This window comes from Oryzias melastigma, linkage group LG14, assembly GCF_002922805.2.
Source record: "Oryzias melastigma strain HK-1 linkage group LG14, ASM292280v2, whole genome shotgun sequence".
In the NCBI taxonomy this organism is placed as follows: domain Eukaryota; kingdom Metazoa; phylum Chordata; class Actinopteri; order Beloniformes; family Adrianichthyidae; genus Oryzias; species Oryzias melastigma.
In genome coordinates this window covers 7,735,294-7,749,609 of record NC_050525.1, presented here as the reverse complement: position 1 = coordinate 7,749,609, position 14,316 = coordinate 7,735,294, and the positions used below count along the sequence as shown (strand labels likewise).

Here is a 14,316-nt window from a genome sequence, read left to right as displayed (position 1 = left end):
GCTAGTAAGAAATACGAATACCTCACTGCATTTGCCAGTTTGGCTAGCAATTTTAAACTGGATCAGTACCCCTTAGAAATTCTTTGCAAATATGTTTGCAAAGAATGGCCAATCATCCATCTTAACCCGCTATATCTCTTTCGATGTCACGAGGTTGCTGGAGCCTATCCCATCTACAGATGGCAGAAGGACTGATACACCTTGGACAGGTTGCTAGTCTGTCCAAGGTCACACAAACATGCTCACACACTTAAAGCCTTATTTTCACTACGTGGTTCTGTACGGTATGGTCCAATCCAGTATTTTGAGTGTTTCCATTATAAATTGGACCCCTTAAACCTGTACTTTTTTTTTGTCCCCTGTAGATTTTAGGTCCATAGAAAAAATAGAGCAAACCAGTTGGCATGGAGCTACTATTGAAAACTGTTGATTAGTGGAAGGTCCTTACGACAAAAGAAAGCACCAAGTATTCCTCTTCACTCAAACAACATTAAATGCTTTTTATATAAGAATTACCATTTCCATAGAAATGCACACCTGAATTACATCTGTAAATGCAAATTTATGATAGATTTTTGGTAAATGAAACAAATATTGAAAAATTGTTTATTTTGCTAATTTGGTTCATTTTGATCATTGATTATGACTAATTAAACAAATGAAACCGGCTCCATTGTTTTTTTTTTTCTTTTTTAAAACTGCAGGTTACAGTGTTGAGAATTTTTAACTCAAAGTCCATAAGGGTTTAGTCTGAACCAGGGGGGTCAAACACAATCATACAGGGGCCAAAATCCAAAACATACCTTAGGTCGCGGGCTGAACTGGATGAACATTTATTGAACACTAAGTAAATTTTTTAAACTTTAAAAACTTTTTAATATAACGGAATAAAAACAGGCAGGAATATTATTCCAGGATAAATCAACTTAAACTTTAAATAAACTTTTAATATTTTACTCTCCATAAAAATATGTTTTGTCAAAATTATACAAGTTAGAAATAACAGCAAGATAACATCAAGCCTTTAATAACAATAAAATGATCTGGAGGGCCGGATGTGATTACCTGGTGGGCCGGATCCGGCCCCCGGACCTTGACTTTGTTGACTTTGACACATGTGGTCTAAACAATGCTTTTAAAATACAGTTCCCAGACGGGGGAGCGAAAATAATTTTCTTGACACCTTGGTTCACCTTAAGGCCTATTATTTAGTTCACATCTTTTAAACAGAGTTGATTTTGAAGATTGGGGGGTGAATCAAAGAGTCACATTTAGAACAACCCTTAGACTTTTGCATAGAAACACGTAGCTAATGTGTATTTTAAATAAAAAAATTTAACGCGCCAACTTAAAATTGATAACTTAAAAGTTGTTTTCATTAAATAAACATTTTTAAAGCCTATAAAGCAACAATTCCGTGCAAACACAAGAACTATTTTAGCTTGAATCGACCTACCTCTTGGTGAATGATGTCTCCACACCACACTGGCCTCAGGTCGACCGACTGCCAGGCACATAAGACTGATGCTGCTGCCCTCATTCACTGTGACATCCTTTGTTATATTAGTGATCCTGGCGGGTACTGTGAAAAAAATAGAAAAAACAACAATAAAGCTTTGAGTCTAATTAAGTGCAAAAGAACTGACAGACCTATGTGATTAGAGACATGATGTGGAGAAAAAGAACTTGAGATAGGACTCAATTAGCATGAAATTAGCTGACAAATCTGACAGTCTCCTGGCTGGTGTGGTGCTGTATATGATTGATTTTCCTCATCACATGTCTTTGCCATGCTGTTCATTGAACAAGCATCGAGCTGATTTATTTGAAGTTAGGCAGAATTTCATCTCTCTGACATGGCTAATTGGATTTGTGTGCGTGAGTTTATAGTGTTTGTGCCAAGCTCAATTCTCAGATTTGAGAGGATAGACTTCCATCAAGAGTCAGATGTTAAAGACCCAATCCAATGAAAATCGTGTTTGTTATTAACATGTTGTTGTAGCATTTTTCTCGTTATGGAGGACACAGGCAGAGGCGCCGCCATAATAAATGGGCAGACGTGCTTGTGAAACTTAGGCAGCAGAGCTTATGTGCAGCACCTAGGAACACCCGGGAGGAGGAGGAACCTGTTTCTATTTTAACGAAAGTTGGTGCACAGTGTTAAAGAAGACGAGCAGCGCACACTTGGAGTCTTTCTTCATAAGCTGTAGAGCCTTCTATTCACCACAGGAGTTCTCCTCGTTTTTGCTGCTCAGTGTTTACATTCCACCACAGGCCTGCATAATGGAGACGTTACAGCAAATTGCCAACCAGATTACAAACGTTGAAAAAAACCCACCCGGACCCTCTGTTTATTCTCGGAGATCTTAACAGAGCAAAGTCGAAATACCTTAATAGACACTGTAACACAGGGGTGTCAAACTCAATCACAGAGGTGGTCAAAACACACCTTAGGTGCGGGCCGAACAGGATAATCATTTATTGAACATGCTAAAATTGAATTTTTAAAAATGTAAAATTGTAACTTTTTAACATATTTATAAACTAAATATATAGCATTTTCTGTGATGACGTTGGTGTGAATGTTTTAAATTGAATGTGGCTGCTGAAGATGCTAGTGCTGATAGCGGAAGATGCTGAAATTGATAGCTAAAAATGCTGAAGCTGATATCCAGCTAAAATATTAGCTAAATGTCAAATTAGCCAAAAACTACAAAAAAAAAAAAAAAAAACTTAGGTTAACCAAAACAGTTAGCATGTAGCTAAAAAATTAGCTAAACTTCAAAATAGCCTAAAAAAACTGAAAAAAGCCTGATTTAGCCCCCCAAAAAACTAGTGTGTAAATATTAGTCTAACTCCAAAATAGCCTAAAAAACGTTTAAAAAGCCTAAATTAGAAAAAAAAAGAACTAGCATGTAGCTGAAATTTTAGCTAAACTCCAAAATAGTTAAAAAAAATCTGAGTAAATGCCAAAACAGTCCAGAAACCTATCAGAATGCTAATTTTTAAAACTTTTTAACTGTAACTTTCTAACAAAAATATGAATTAAAAAAGGCAAAAATAGTATTCCAGAACAAATCAACTTCAACCTTAAATGACTTTCAATATTTTACTCTACATAAAAATATATTTTGTCAAATTTATACAAGTTATAAATAAGCAAAAAGATAACATCGGGCCAATAAAATAAAATGATCTGGAGGGCCAGAAATAATTACCCGGAGGGCCTGATCCGGCCCCCGGGTCCAGACTTTGACACATGTGCTGTAACAGATTACAATAAAAATACTGTACAAAGACTTTACAGTATTTTACTACAAACACCAATTTACTTTAAAGTTGATGTGATGCACTAGTTTTCTATAAAACATGAGTGACAAAACATTCTTTCAAAAATACACCGTTGAAGGTGAAGTTACCCAGGAGTGGCAAATCGTTAAAGGACTTCGTTCGACATTGAATTTGCAATTTTGAAAGAAGAGAATTCCATTTAAACTACTCAGAGCGAGCACGGTGCTGCAGTGGTTAATGTGGCTTCATGATAAGAAGAAATTGCAAAACAGTTTTTTTTTATTTATTTATCCATAATTTGTTTAGATAAGGACTCATTGAAATCAAAATCTTTTTCAAGACGGTTTTGATTAACAGATCTGCAATGCACATCATAAAAACAAAACAAACAAGACAATAGAATTCAAACTGATCTGGTGATCCACAAATTGAAGACTCATAGAATTTATTACTGTATTATAATAAATACAGTGTTATATAGAACGTATTTATTTACAGTGTGCAAAACTTCACGATCATTGACAATAATACCCATCCATACATTTTTTTTAAATTCTTTTCAGGGTCACAGGGTTGCTGAAGTCATAAGTCAAAACCACTGTTGTGCAAAGGTGGGTGTTAACATAATGTACGTTATTTATCACCCTAACTGCTGCTTAAATCTTCAATTAAAACTCTGACCTACACATTGAAATCTGCTGTGCTGGGTTTTCTGTGTGCCGTCTGAAGAGAAAGAAAGATTTGTAAGGAGGATCCAGAATTCCACTGGAGATAAAAACATAACTGCTCACTCCTATCCTGCAGCGAGAAGAATAAACGAGTGTTGATAACTGCTGACCTTGTATCCTTTAGATTCCTTTCTGTATCCATGACGACCTATTTCAGAATTAATGAAGGAGGTTGAGCAGGCATTTCTCAGAGCTGGTTTGTCTGTCTTTCAGCTCTCCTCAGGAGAAATTGTCTGTTTATTAATACTCTTTTGTGTTTTCAGAAATAACCCTGACAGTGGGGTGCACTCTGGACCATCATGGGGCAGCACAACCACACATACTCACAGTCAGATCTATGGGAGGACTCAGAATCACTAATTACACTACAAAGTATGTTTTGGACTGTTTGAGGAGGCCGGATTGCACTTAGAAAACCCTCACATGCGCGGTGTCACTGTGGGTTTACACCACTGTGCAGCTCAAACTCCACTTGATTCTTCAATCCGTTTATTGTCAGTAGACACAAAACTGCTTTATTTTATTATTTTTCCTTATATTTTGGCTTTATCTAATTACAAAACACAAAAAGGAAAAGAAAATCCCCTAAGACTCGATTGAACAAAATATTAGATCAGCAGTTTGATCTGTATTGAAGACAAACTAAAGGACTCACATGTGAACAGTTAACTGTCTCATCATCAATAGTATCTGCTGTACAACAACCAAATAAACAGTAATTCATGCTGCAAACATGGGATGTATGTTTGCGAGGATGTTCTAAGACAGGACCGAGGTGTGTTGTGACCCGTCTGAAATGTAAAGATGTGGATTGAAGCAAAGAGAACAGATATTTGTGTTTACCACTTAAAGTGTGTGTCCTCGAGAGCAGTAAGCTTTGTATTTATTTATTTTTTTATTACTCTTGCACTTATTTGTACTTGTTAAGCTGAGCACTTGTAGGGACCCCTTTTTCTCATCTTTACACATATTGTTTATGCTTTGTCTATTTAATACCTTTCACGTACATTTAGTCTTTATCTTTTAGCACAAATAAAATACATAAAGTCAAGTACAGTGCAGGGCTAGGAAAAAAAAGAAAAAAACAAATGGCTTATTCAAGGCCTCCACACAATAGAATCAAACATATAAAATATATATCTGTCATAAATACATGTATTTTCCAAAAATGTTTAAAAATAAAATTGGCAATACATATATAAGTAGTTCAGAAGTAAAACGATTTGTCAAAAAACTTAAATAAAATCCAATTAATAGCAGAAAACATAAATATACCATTTGTAAAATAATACTATTGGGATACAAAGGAGAAACATTTAACGCCTTTATGAGATCCAACTTTGATAAAGGAAACAAGTGCTTCTTATGAATTTTGAAGGATGGGTTGAGTCTAGATATCTCTCTACTGAGCAGCAGAATGACCTCGTTCGGCCGTATGAAAGGAGCTAGGAGGAGAGACAGACTGACATCATGGATTGGACACCAAATCCAGATGGACCCACGTATTACAACCGTTGGAAAACGAGCCACACCTCCATATGAAGCTATAAAGTTAGAACATACTCCCTCTCTCCTGAGTCCTGACACGGGGTTGGTAGTTATTTACTGCTTTTACTATTGTATGTGTACAGACAGAGAACAGCCCTAATTCTACTGCCCGTTGGTTGGTCAGCAATAGATGCTGCTAAACACCTGGAGATCTGTACAACTTTTATTTCTAGTTCAAATCTTTGTTTACAGGCTATTGTTATGGGTGGGTTGCAATGCTGGCAACCCACCCGCCAGCCCTGCCGATCTCCGCTGCCTCCTCCGCCACCCAATGGGAGGGATGGACGCAATGACCGACAGGGCCTCCAGCAGCACCCAGGGATGGCAAACCAGAGCACAGTGCTCAAGTTACTGTAGGTCACGATGGAAAAATTGGCAGCCCAGCACTCAGATACAGGTTCCGCACCCACACCCAGGGTGTCACAGTTCACCCAGCTCAGGTGTTATAGATTCTCCAACCAACCGCACAAGAAACAACCCCTCAGGGCAAGGTCCCAGGATCCCCATATACCCTCACCACCTGACTTGACCGCCATTCTCTTAATGTGTGTGTATGTATACTAAAGGGGCACAGTTACAATTGGTGGAATGAGGCAATTTTTATTTCATATTATCTTTGGCGGCCTTAATATTATAGCTGAACAAGGTTTTAGACATTCATGATCATCTTCATCCATGCTACAGAGCCCTTTCAGTTGCTGTGCAGCAATTCCTTAATCACTTGCACCATTTTATTGGGATTGGTTGTTTAATGACAGCATTCATTTTCCTTTTAGTTTGGAGAAATTCAAGTGATACCGTTGCCGTCTTGCCCCAACCACAAAACAAAATGTTATGTCAATAACATCTGTTCACTGAAGAAGAATGAGGCACAACACAAGATGTAATCAATTAATGCGCTACTCACTCCACTCTTATATATCACCCTATGCTCCTTTTTTTCTGGAAAATGCATACACCACAGCCATTTCTATTCTTTTAAGAAACTACATCACCATATGTCTCTGCGTTCCTGTTCTGAACACAAAACTTAGTCATCACTTTCCTATCAACTGTTTTCCTCACCCTCATGTCCTTTGAAGTCCGGCCAAATCAACACTCTTTCCTCAAAGGAGAAAGCCCAGATTACCTAATCCGTCTCCTTTCTGTGCCCCTTTGTGGTTGCCTTTATTTAATTAGAGGTTTGGATGTACCGCTTGAGTCGCTTGGCTTGACTCCGTCTCGACCGTATGAACCAAAAGTCCTCGTAGTGCTGTTTCAACCTGTTGTTCAAAGCATGTCAAAGTCTCAAGACCACGCAAACGAGGCCTTGTGATGCCAGGTCTCATGTGTCAGGCAGCTGGCTGGAATTTTGAAGGGTTCAAATTTTTCAAACATGAGCAGTCCTACAACAGTTGAACTTGCAACACTAATTGCAAACAAGATGTCAAGAGGAGAACATTTACGTCATGCCAATGACCATCTTAGAATCTCAATTCAAGACAATCGCACTTGGAAACCCGACAAACTCACAATATGTCATTCCCAGGGTAACCACAGAATGCGCGGGGAGCTTGAAATTGCACAACAAATATGTCTACTTGTTTCTAAAACAGTTCAAACAATATTCAGTGATTCTACATATTTTATCAGGCAATGACAAATACAGCTACAACAGCTGCCACACCTGACCAGGACAACTTATGGGAACTTTTGGACCTACAGTATCTCACAAAAGTGAGTACACCTTTCACATTTCTGTAGATATTTATTTATATTTTTTCATGAGACAGATGCGCAAATGACATCTTGGCACAATGAAAAGGTAGTCATTGTCCACCTTGCATAGCAGTGTAAATTTATTTTTCCTTCAAAATAAATCATAATACAGTCATTAACAGTCAAACATGTGGATCCAAAAGTGAGTACACCCCTATGTGAAAATGATCAACGTCAATATTTTGTGTCCACTGTCATTTCCGAGCACTGTTTACCTCTCGTGGGCATGGAGTTCACCAGAGCTTCACAGGCTGCCACTGGAATCCTCTTCCATACCTGATGGAATGATGCCTTCACGGAACTGGCAAATATTTGAGACTTTATGCTCCTCCACCTTTCATTTTAGGACACTCCAAAGACGCTCAATAGGGTTAAGATCTGGAGACATGCTTGGCCAATGCATCACCTTTACTCTTAGTCTCTTTAGCAAGGCACTGGTAATCTTGGATGTGTGTTTAGGGTAAGTATTATTCTGGATTATTGCCTTGTGGCCCAGTTTCCAGAGGGAGGGAATCATGTTGTACCTCAGTATGTCACAGTACATATTTGCTTTCATGTTTCCCTCAATGTACTTTAGTTCTCCGACGCCGGCAGCAATCATGCAGCCCCAGATCATGAAACCCCCACCACCATGTTTGACTGTAGGAAGAGACACTTGTCTGCTTCTCACGTGGTTGATGCCAGACATGCTTGACACCATCTGAACCAAACAGGCTAATCTTGGTCTCATCAGACCACAGGACATGGTTCTAGTAATCCACGTCCTTAGCCTGCCTGTCTTCAGCAACTGTTTGTGAGCTTTCTTGAGCATCATCTTTTTATGGATGCATGGCTGTTTCAACGGCCATGGAGACCAATTTTATGGTTCACTCCCTATACATTTAACCTCTGCAGCAGTACTTATAGCACCACTACATCTGTGATTCAAAGACCACCTTTGGATGTGATGCTGAGAATGTGAACTCAACGTCTTTGGCCGACCATGGTGACCTGTGTTTTTAAACCACTGGATGGTGTTGGTGACCTTGCTGCAGCACAATTTCAGGGTTTTGGCAATCTTCTTATAGTCTAGGCCATCTTTATGTAAAGCAACAATTATACATTTTTTCAGATCTTTGGGGAGTTGTTTACCATGAGGTGCCATGATGAACTGATATGATGAAATTAATATGATTACTGTCACTTTTCACGAGCAGCTTAATTTTCTTTCTCTCTTGTTTTTTTAATCAGATATAAAGTACTTCTTAAAGGGTGTTTCTGCTTTTTTTTAGCTTTACTATGATTTTATCTTACATTACCAAATTTATCTCTTCAAAAAACTATTTAATCAATTACATTTTATTGAATACAAAAAAAAAATACAAGATTGGCTTGATCATTGAGGATAATTTCCCTCTTATTTCAGTGTCTCACACATGCAGGCCCATGCAGGTGTGAGACACTGAAATAAACTGAGGATGATTGACCCAAATGAAGACGGCTGAGGGGGATTCATTTATGAAACCAGGTGGAACTGTGACGGGGTTTAGAAAAAAAATTAACAGATAAAGCAAAAACTGAGATAAAAGAAAATAGAAAAAAATCTCAAGAGCAAAGAATTAACTTTAATGTTGCAAAAACAATTCTAAACATTAGATCGTTATTTGAAATGGACAGATCTGTCAGCCAGTCATACATTCAGTGTCAAACAGTGAAGCACAAGTTTCTCAGTTTTACATTTTTATCTGGATTTCTGAGACTGTTGATACAAAAGTGAATCTTTACACCACAATAATGCATTTTATCCCCTAAAACTAGTGATGCATTTGTTAAAAGGCACCTGTCAAATCAAATGTATGGTAAAGGGTTGAACTTTTGAAAACACAAACTGTTGTGTTAGCAATAACCAAAATAGGGAATAAAGCTAACTTCCTTCATCAACTTAAATGGTATTATTCCGTGGATACATAGAAACACAAACTGATGAATTCAAAGCCACAACATCAGATTCCACAGAGGCTGATGTTAATGATGCAAGCTTCAGTTCTTCTGAGATTACTCCCATCTTCAGCACCCTGAGAGCATTAAAAACGCATAATTATTTTTCTGCTTGTCTGATTGTTGATACATTTTTTTTTACTTGTGCTCTCTGGCCTCTATAGTAAGAGTGTGTTCTCTGTGTGGGTTTGTGTGTGTGTGAGTGCACAGATCTGTCTGAGCGGGTTGGCAACACTGCAGAAAAGAAGAGGATTGTACATGCGTAATCATGCAAATGACATGACTGCATTAAAACTGTTATTTTTTTTCTTTAATGGTGGTGAATGTGCTGGGGTGGTTGTTGCTGCTTCCTCAGTTATGTTCACCTTAATACAAAATAAGGTTTTGTGGATACCTTATGTAGTTTTGAACATTAATAAGCTTTTTGCATCGTTTTTTTATTCAAACATAGTTGGTTCATTTACAAGTGTGTTTATCATCTTTCTAAATATGTAAATATAACAAAAAATAATAAAAATAATCAAACAAAATACTAGTTTAAATAAAATGCACAGGTATAAAACCCATCCCTATCATTAAGTCAGTGTTTACCATCAGAAGATAAGGTAAAGGCCACTACTGAACTAGTTTTTTCCACTTACTTCCTTTTTATATTTTTAGTCATTAACCTCTTCAGACCTGAATGCACATTACATTTTGGGTTATAGTACCACAGTAGTTAATACTGCTTAACGGGTCCCTGCAACTACGTGTGGTGAGGATTTGCTCAAATATTTTGCTCCTTTAAAAAAAAAAAAAATAATACAATAAAAAGGAAATTTACTGTCTAACCCAATGCAATCAAACAAAGTTTCACTGTCTGAAATTGATAGCAATATCTTGAAAGTATTGCAGAGGGTGTTGGGACATTTTTTTGATCATTAAGTTGCAACTGGAACAACAGAAAAACAATCCACCATTGTTTTCTGACTTGACGAAGAAGGACAGACGAAGAAGACAGACAACTTGCCATGAGTCACTGATGAAGCAACAAATTGGCATGTCCCAACAGAAAGCAACCATTCAATCCCACAGCACCTGTTCCTGTGGCCACCGTTCACTACCCAGCGGAGAGCTGAAAGAGATCAAGAAACAACTCCAAAGACTCCAAAAGCAGATGTCACAACTCCTGGCTAGCTCGCCATGTCTCACGCTCTCAAGGGTAATCCAATTGGATACAGGATTGGTGGCCAAACATGAGCTCATAGGCTGAGAATCCGTTCATGTCATTTGTTGTGCAATTGTAACCAAAAAAGGAGTTTCACATTCACATTCACAAGGAGTTTCGCATAACCTTTCCAGTGTCTCTTTTCCAGTTCTGAGTGCATACCCAGCATGTCCAGACAGAGTACTGTTGAACCATTCCACAGGGTTCCCTCTCAGGTGATAGGGTGTTGTCCTGATTTTCTATATCCCAGTCAGACTACAGTGGTCTGTATTAACTAGAATTTCCTTTGTTCTCCCATCCGGTTCAACAAACAGGAAGTCCATACAAACAAGTTCTAGAGCAGGGGTGTCCAAAGTCAGTCCTCAAGGGTCGGTGTCCTACATGTTTCCCAACCAACCTGCCATTGAAGCCTCTTATTGGCCAAACACACCTGATCCAGGGAATCAGCAGCAGGGTTTCTGGAAAACCAGTAGGAGTCCGGCCCTCAAAGACTTATTTGGATCCCCCTGTTCTAGAGGATGTGACGCTTTGATGTTGACTAGTGGTGCTGCTCGTTCTTGAAGATGCACCTCTCACAGCTCTTGATTTTGTTGACAATGTTGATGGCCATCTTGGACCAGTAGAACTGGGAATGGATTAAATCCAGAGTCCTCTCAATCCCCAAGTGGCCCATTTGGTTGTGCAGCTGATGCATGACCAGAGGTCATGTAGGTCTTCTGGCAGTACCAGCTGATAGATCAAATCCTCTCCAGAAGGGTGTTATGGAGCTCCAGTTTATTGCCTTTCAGGAGGTTCTATCCCTCACAGCTGGCTGTTGTGTTCTTCCTCGCTCAAGCTGAGCAATGACATGTCCAATGACTGGGTCGGCTCGCTGCTTGGCCTCGAAGTCATCTGTCAAGAGTCAGGGGAGTGCAGAAGAGGTGAACTGGGTGTCATCTTTGAAACCGTCAGGAAGGGGACCAACATTTGTGGATATGGAAAGAACAAAGGCATGGTCAGGAGTGGGAAACGATTTGTACACCAGGTGACGATTATAGATGGCTCGGGTGGTAGACTGGTCCACTGTGGTGACTGATGTGCTGAGGTGTTGCTGTGCTAATAGCAACATTTCTTTGACAGAGACAGGATCATCAGACAGCTCAGCAGTCGATGTGAAAGATCAGCATCAGAAGTTTGCTTGCCAGTCCGTTTGACAATCTTGAAGTTGAAGGTTAGCAAAGCAGAAAGCCATCGGTGACTGGTGACGTTGAGTTTGGTTGATGACAGGATGTACGTCAGGGGATTACTGTTTGTGACCTCTGTGAACCGGGGCAGAATACAGATAGTCTTCTCATCAGTCAGACTAATTTGAGAGCCAGGAATTCCGCAGGGAGTTCAGCAGAGAGTATCTTGCTTCCTTTCGGGTGAGTCCTCTCCCGGCGTGGCCAACAGCTCTGCCTTTATTCATACTAATAAAATAATTATTAAAAAAATAAAACAATCCATGTTATTGCGGAAAGAAAAATAAAAATGTATAGATTTTAAACAAGAAACATTCTGCTTTCTTAGTAAAACAAATAACACTTCTGGTGACAAGAAAATTAATGAACATAAATATAATGCAAATAAGGAAGAAAATCTTTCTTTTAATCTATATAATAAGGCAGAAATTAGCTGAGTTAGGATTGAGTTTTGTCCTTTTATTACATTATTGCAGTAATAATGTAATAAGCAAGTTGACAATCAAGTACATGCAAACTGTAGCTTATTAAAATATTTGCATCCTTAAGAAATTTAGGAATATTTAGTACCTAATAATCCAATTAAAATTAATCACATATTTAAATAATGTAGAAGTCTTTTCTCTGGCTACCACAGTGGGTTAACTTTCATTTTAAATCCCACTTCTAGCTGGGATAGGCTCCAGCAACCCCACAACCCCAAAAAGGATCAAACTGATTAAGAAAGTGAATGGACAGATTGACTGCTGTATTCTTTTAAAACATAATACAGAGTAAAAATAAAAGCTAAAATTAGCCAAAGACCTTTTGTATCTGTAGTTCCCTAAAAACAAAACAGGGATGGACATAAAGTTAATAGCAGTAGATGCATCAAAAAATAAAGAAAAAAGTTCCTATGCAAAAATACAAAATATGGTTTGTGCTGATGAGCCCTTGTTTTAAATGCTTAATGAAAGCTTTATTTGGTAGTAACTGTGTAATTTTCTCTGATAGTCTTTGGAACCTCTTAGACCTCACAGACCAGACGGACTGACTAAACGTGCTTCAGCACAAAGGGAAAACAAAGCAAGTATTTGTCATCATTTCAGTAAGGGAGAAAGCAGAGGAAGGGATCAATAGTGACAAGTTCTCAGGGAGAATCTAAGTACATTAAAAAAACAGAAAAGGTCAGGTGGCAATAAATTCAACTAGGCACAGGGCCAGATCCTTAGTTGGAGGCAGAAACATAGTTAATGCTGAGAGAATTTAATACAAAAAGTATTTTTGAGCAAACACAGTGGGTAGGGAAAGGGTGGGGGTTTCCTGTGGAGTGGCCGTGGTGCAGAGATAGAGCGGTCGACATTTGTGGCCTCACGTGCCGAAGCGTCCCTAAACAAGACACTGAACCCCACATTGCTCCTGGTGGTTATAGCTTGGTGCTAGGCTAGTGTGTTTGTGCATAGTGGAAGGGACTGTGACTGTAAAGCACATTAGGCCTTCTAATAAGGTAGTAAAGTGCTATATACAGTACAGTAAGTATACAGCATTTGGTCTGTGAACTCTAGAAGGGGGGAGGAAGCTAAATGCAGAGGATGAGTCACTGATGTGTCAGCTGGCTGTCACAGAAGGAGGGACTTGTAACCTTGTCCTCAACATGTTTGTGTTCTGTGTACATAAGGCCGATGAATGATGCAGTAGATACAAGAGGTGGGAAGCAAAAAGATAAACCCCTGATGATTTCTGCCTCAGACGAAGTAAAAAATGCTAAAATGAGCAGAAGTAGAGTTTTATATTCCACTGAAAGCCTGTTTAAAGCTCACAGCCTGCTGGATGTCTCATTCACTCTTCCTGCAGGTGGTAGAGACACCTCAGTGTTGAGTGAACACGGGTGAACACATGCATTACTGAATATTTTCATGCATATTTGAGTTGTGATCTTCTGAGGAAGTTTGTGAAAATCTCCTAGGGAAAGATGAGTCATTGTGCTGCAAAAAAAGCAAGTCTTTTTTGTAAGTTTTCTTTTAAAAAGTTACATTTAACATAAATTAACATTACAGAGTTAAAAAAAATTATAGTTGGTTTAACTGTTGAATAAAAAAGGAAAAAAGAAATAGAAAGTAGGGATGTTTCCATAAGGTTTTTTTGGGCCCAGTTTGATTCCATTTGATTTTGGGTACAGAGTCTCAATCCGATACTTTTGTTAAACATTTTAAAAATGAACAAATTTAATAGACAGATTGAGTTTTTTTTCTTTTTTTTTTCATTAACCATTTTTTCTAATCATTTATTTTTTCATATTATTTTTGATCAGATGTGATTCATATCTTAATAAAAAAAATCTGACAGATAAATTGTGACTTTCAAAGTCAAAATCATTGTTATAGTACAAATATGATGATGATTACTCATGAGTAGCTCATAAACATCATATTATCTTTGGTTATTTGTTTTTTTTAGAGAATTTTGTTTTTACTTTTATTTATCCAGGCAGGACAGATAAAGAACAGTATTTTAATTTACAGATGTGCCCTGAAATAAGGCAAAGCCTTTCAAGAAAAGAAAGAAAGAAAGAAAATTGAACAGAATCAGAAAAAAAACGCACTCGGAA

General features: G+C 38.2%; 1 protein-coding gene across 2 annotated transcripts in view; it reads right to left on the bottom strand.

The window, feature by feature from the left end:
- Positions 1–14,316, bottom strand: part of opcml (opioid binding protein/cell adhesion molecule-like) — a 163,492-nt gene that overhangs the window by 20,655 nt on the left and 128,521 nt on the right. For both annotated transcript variants that reach the window (XM_024261690.2, XM_024261689.2), the window contains one exon: positions 1,457–1,582. In XM_024261690.2, the coding sequence (XP_024117458.1) occupies positions 1,457–1,582 (126 nt within the window). The remainder of the gene's footprint in view (positions 1–1,456; positions 1,583–14,316) is intronic.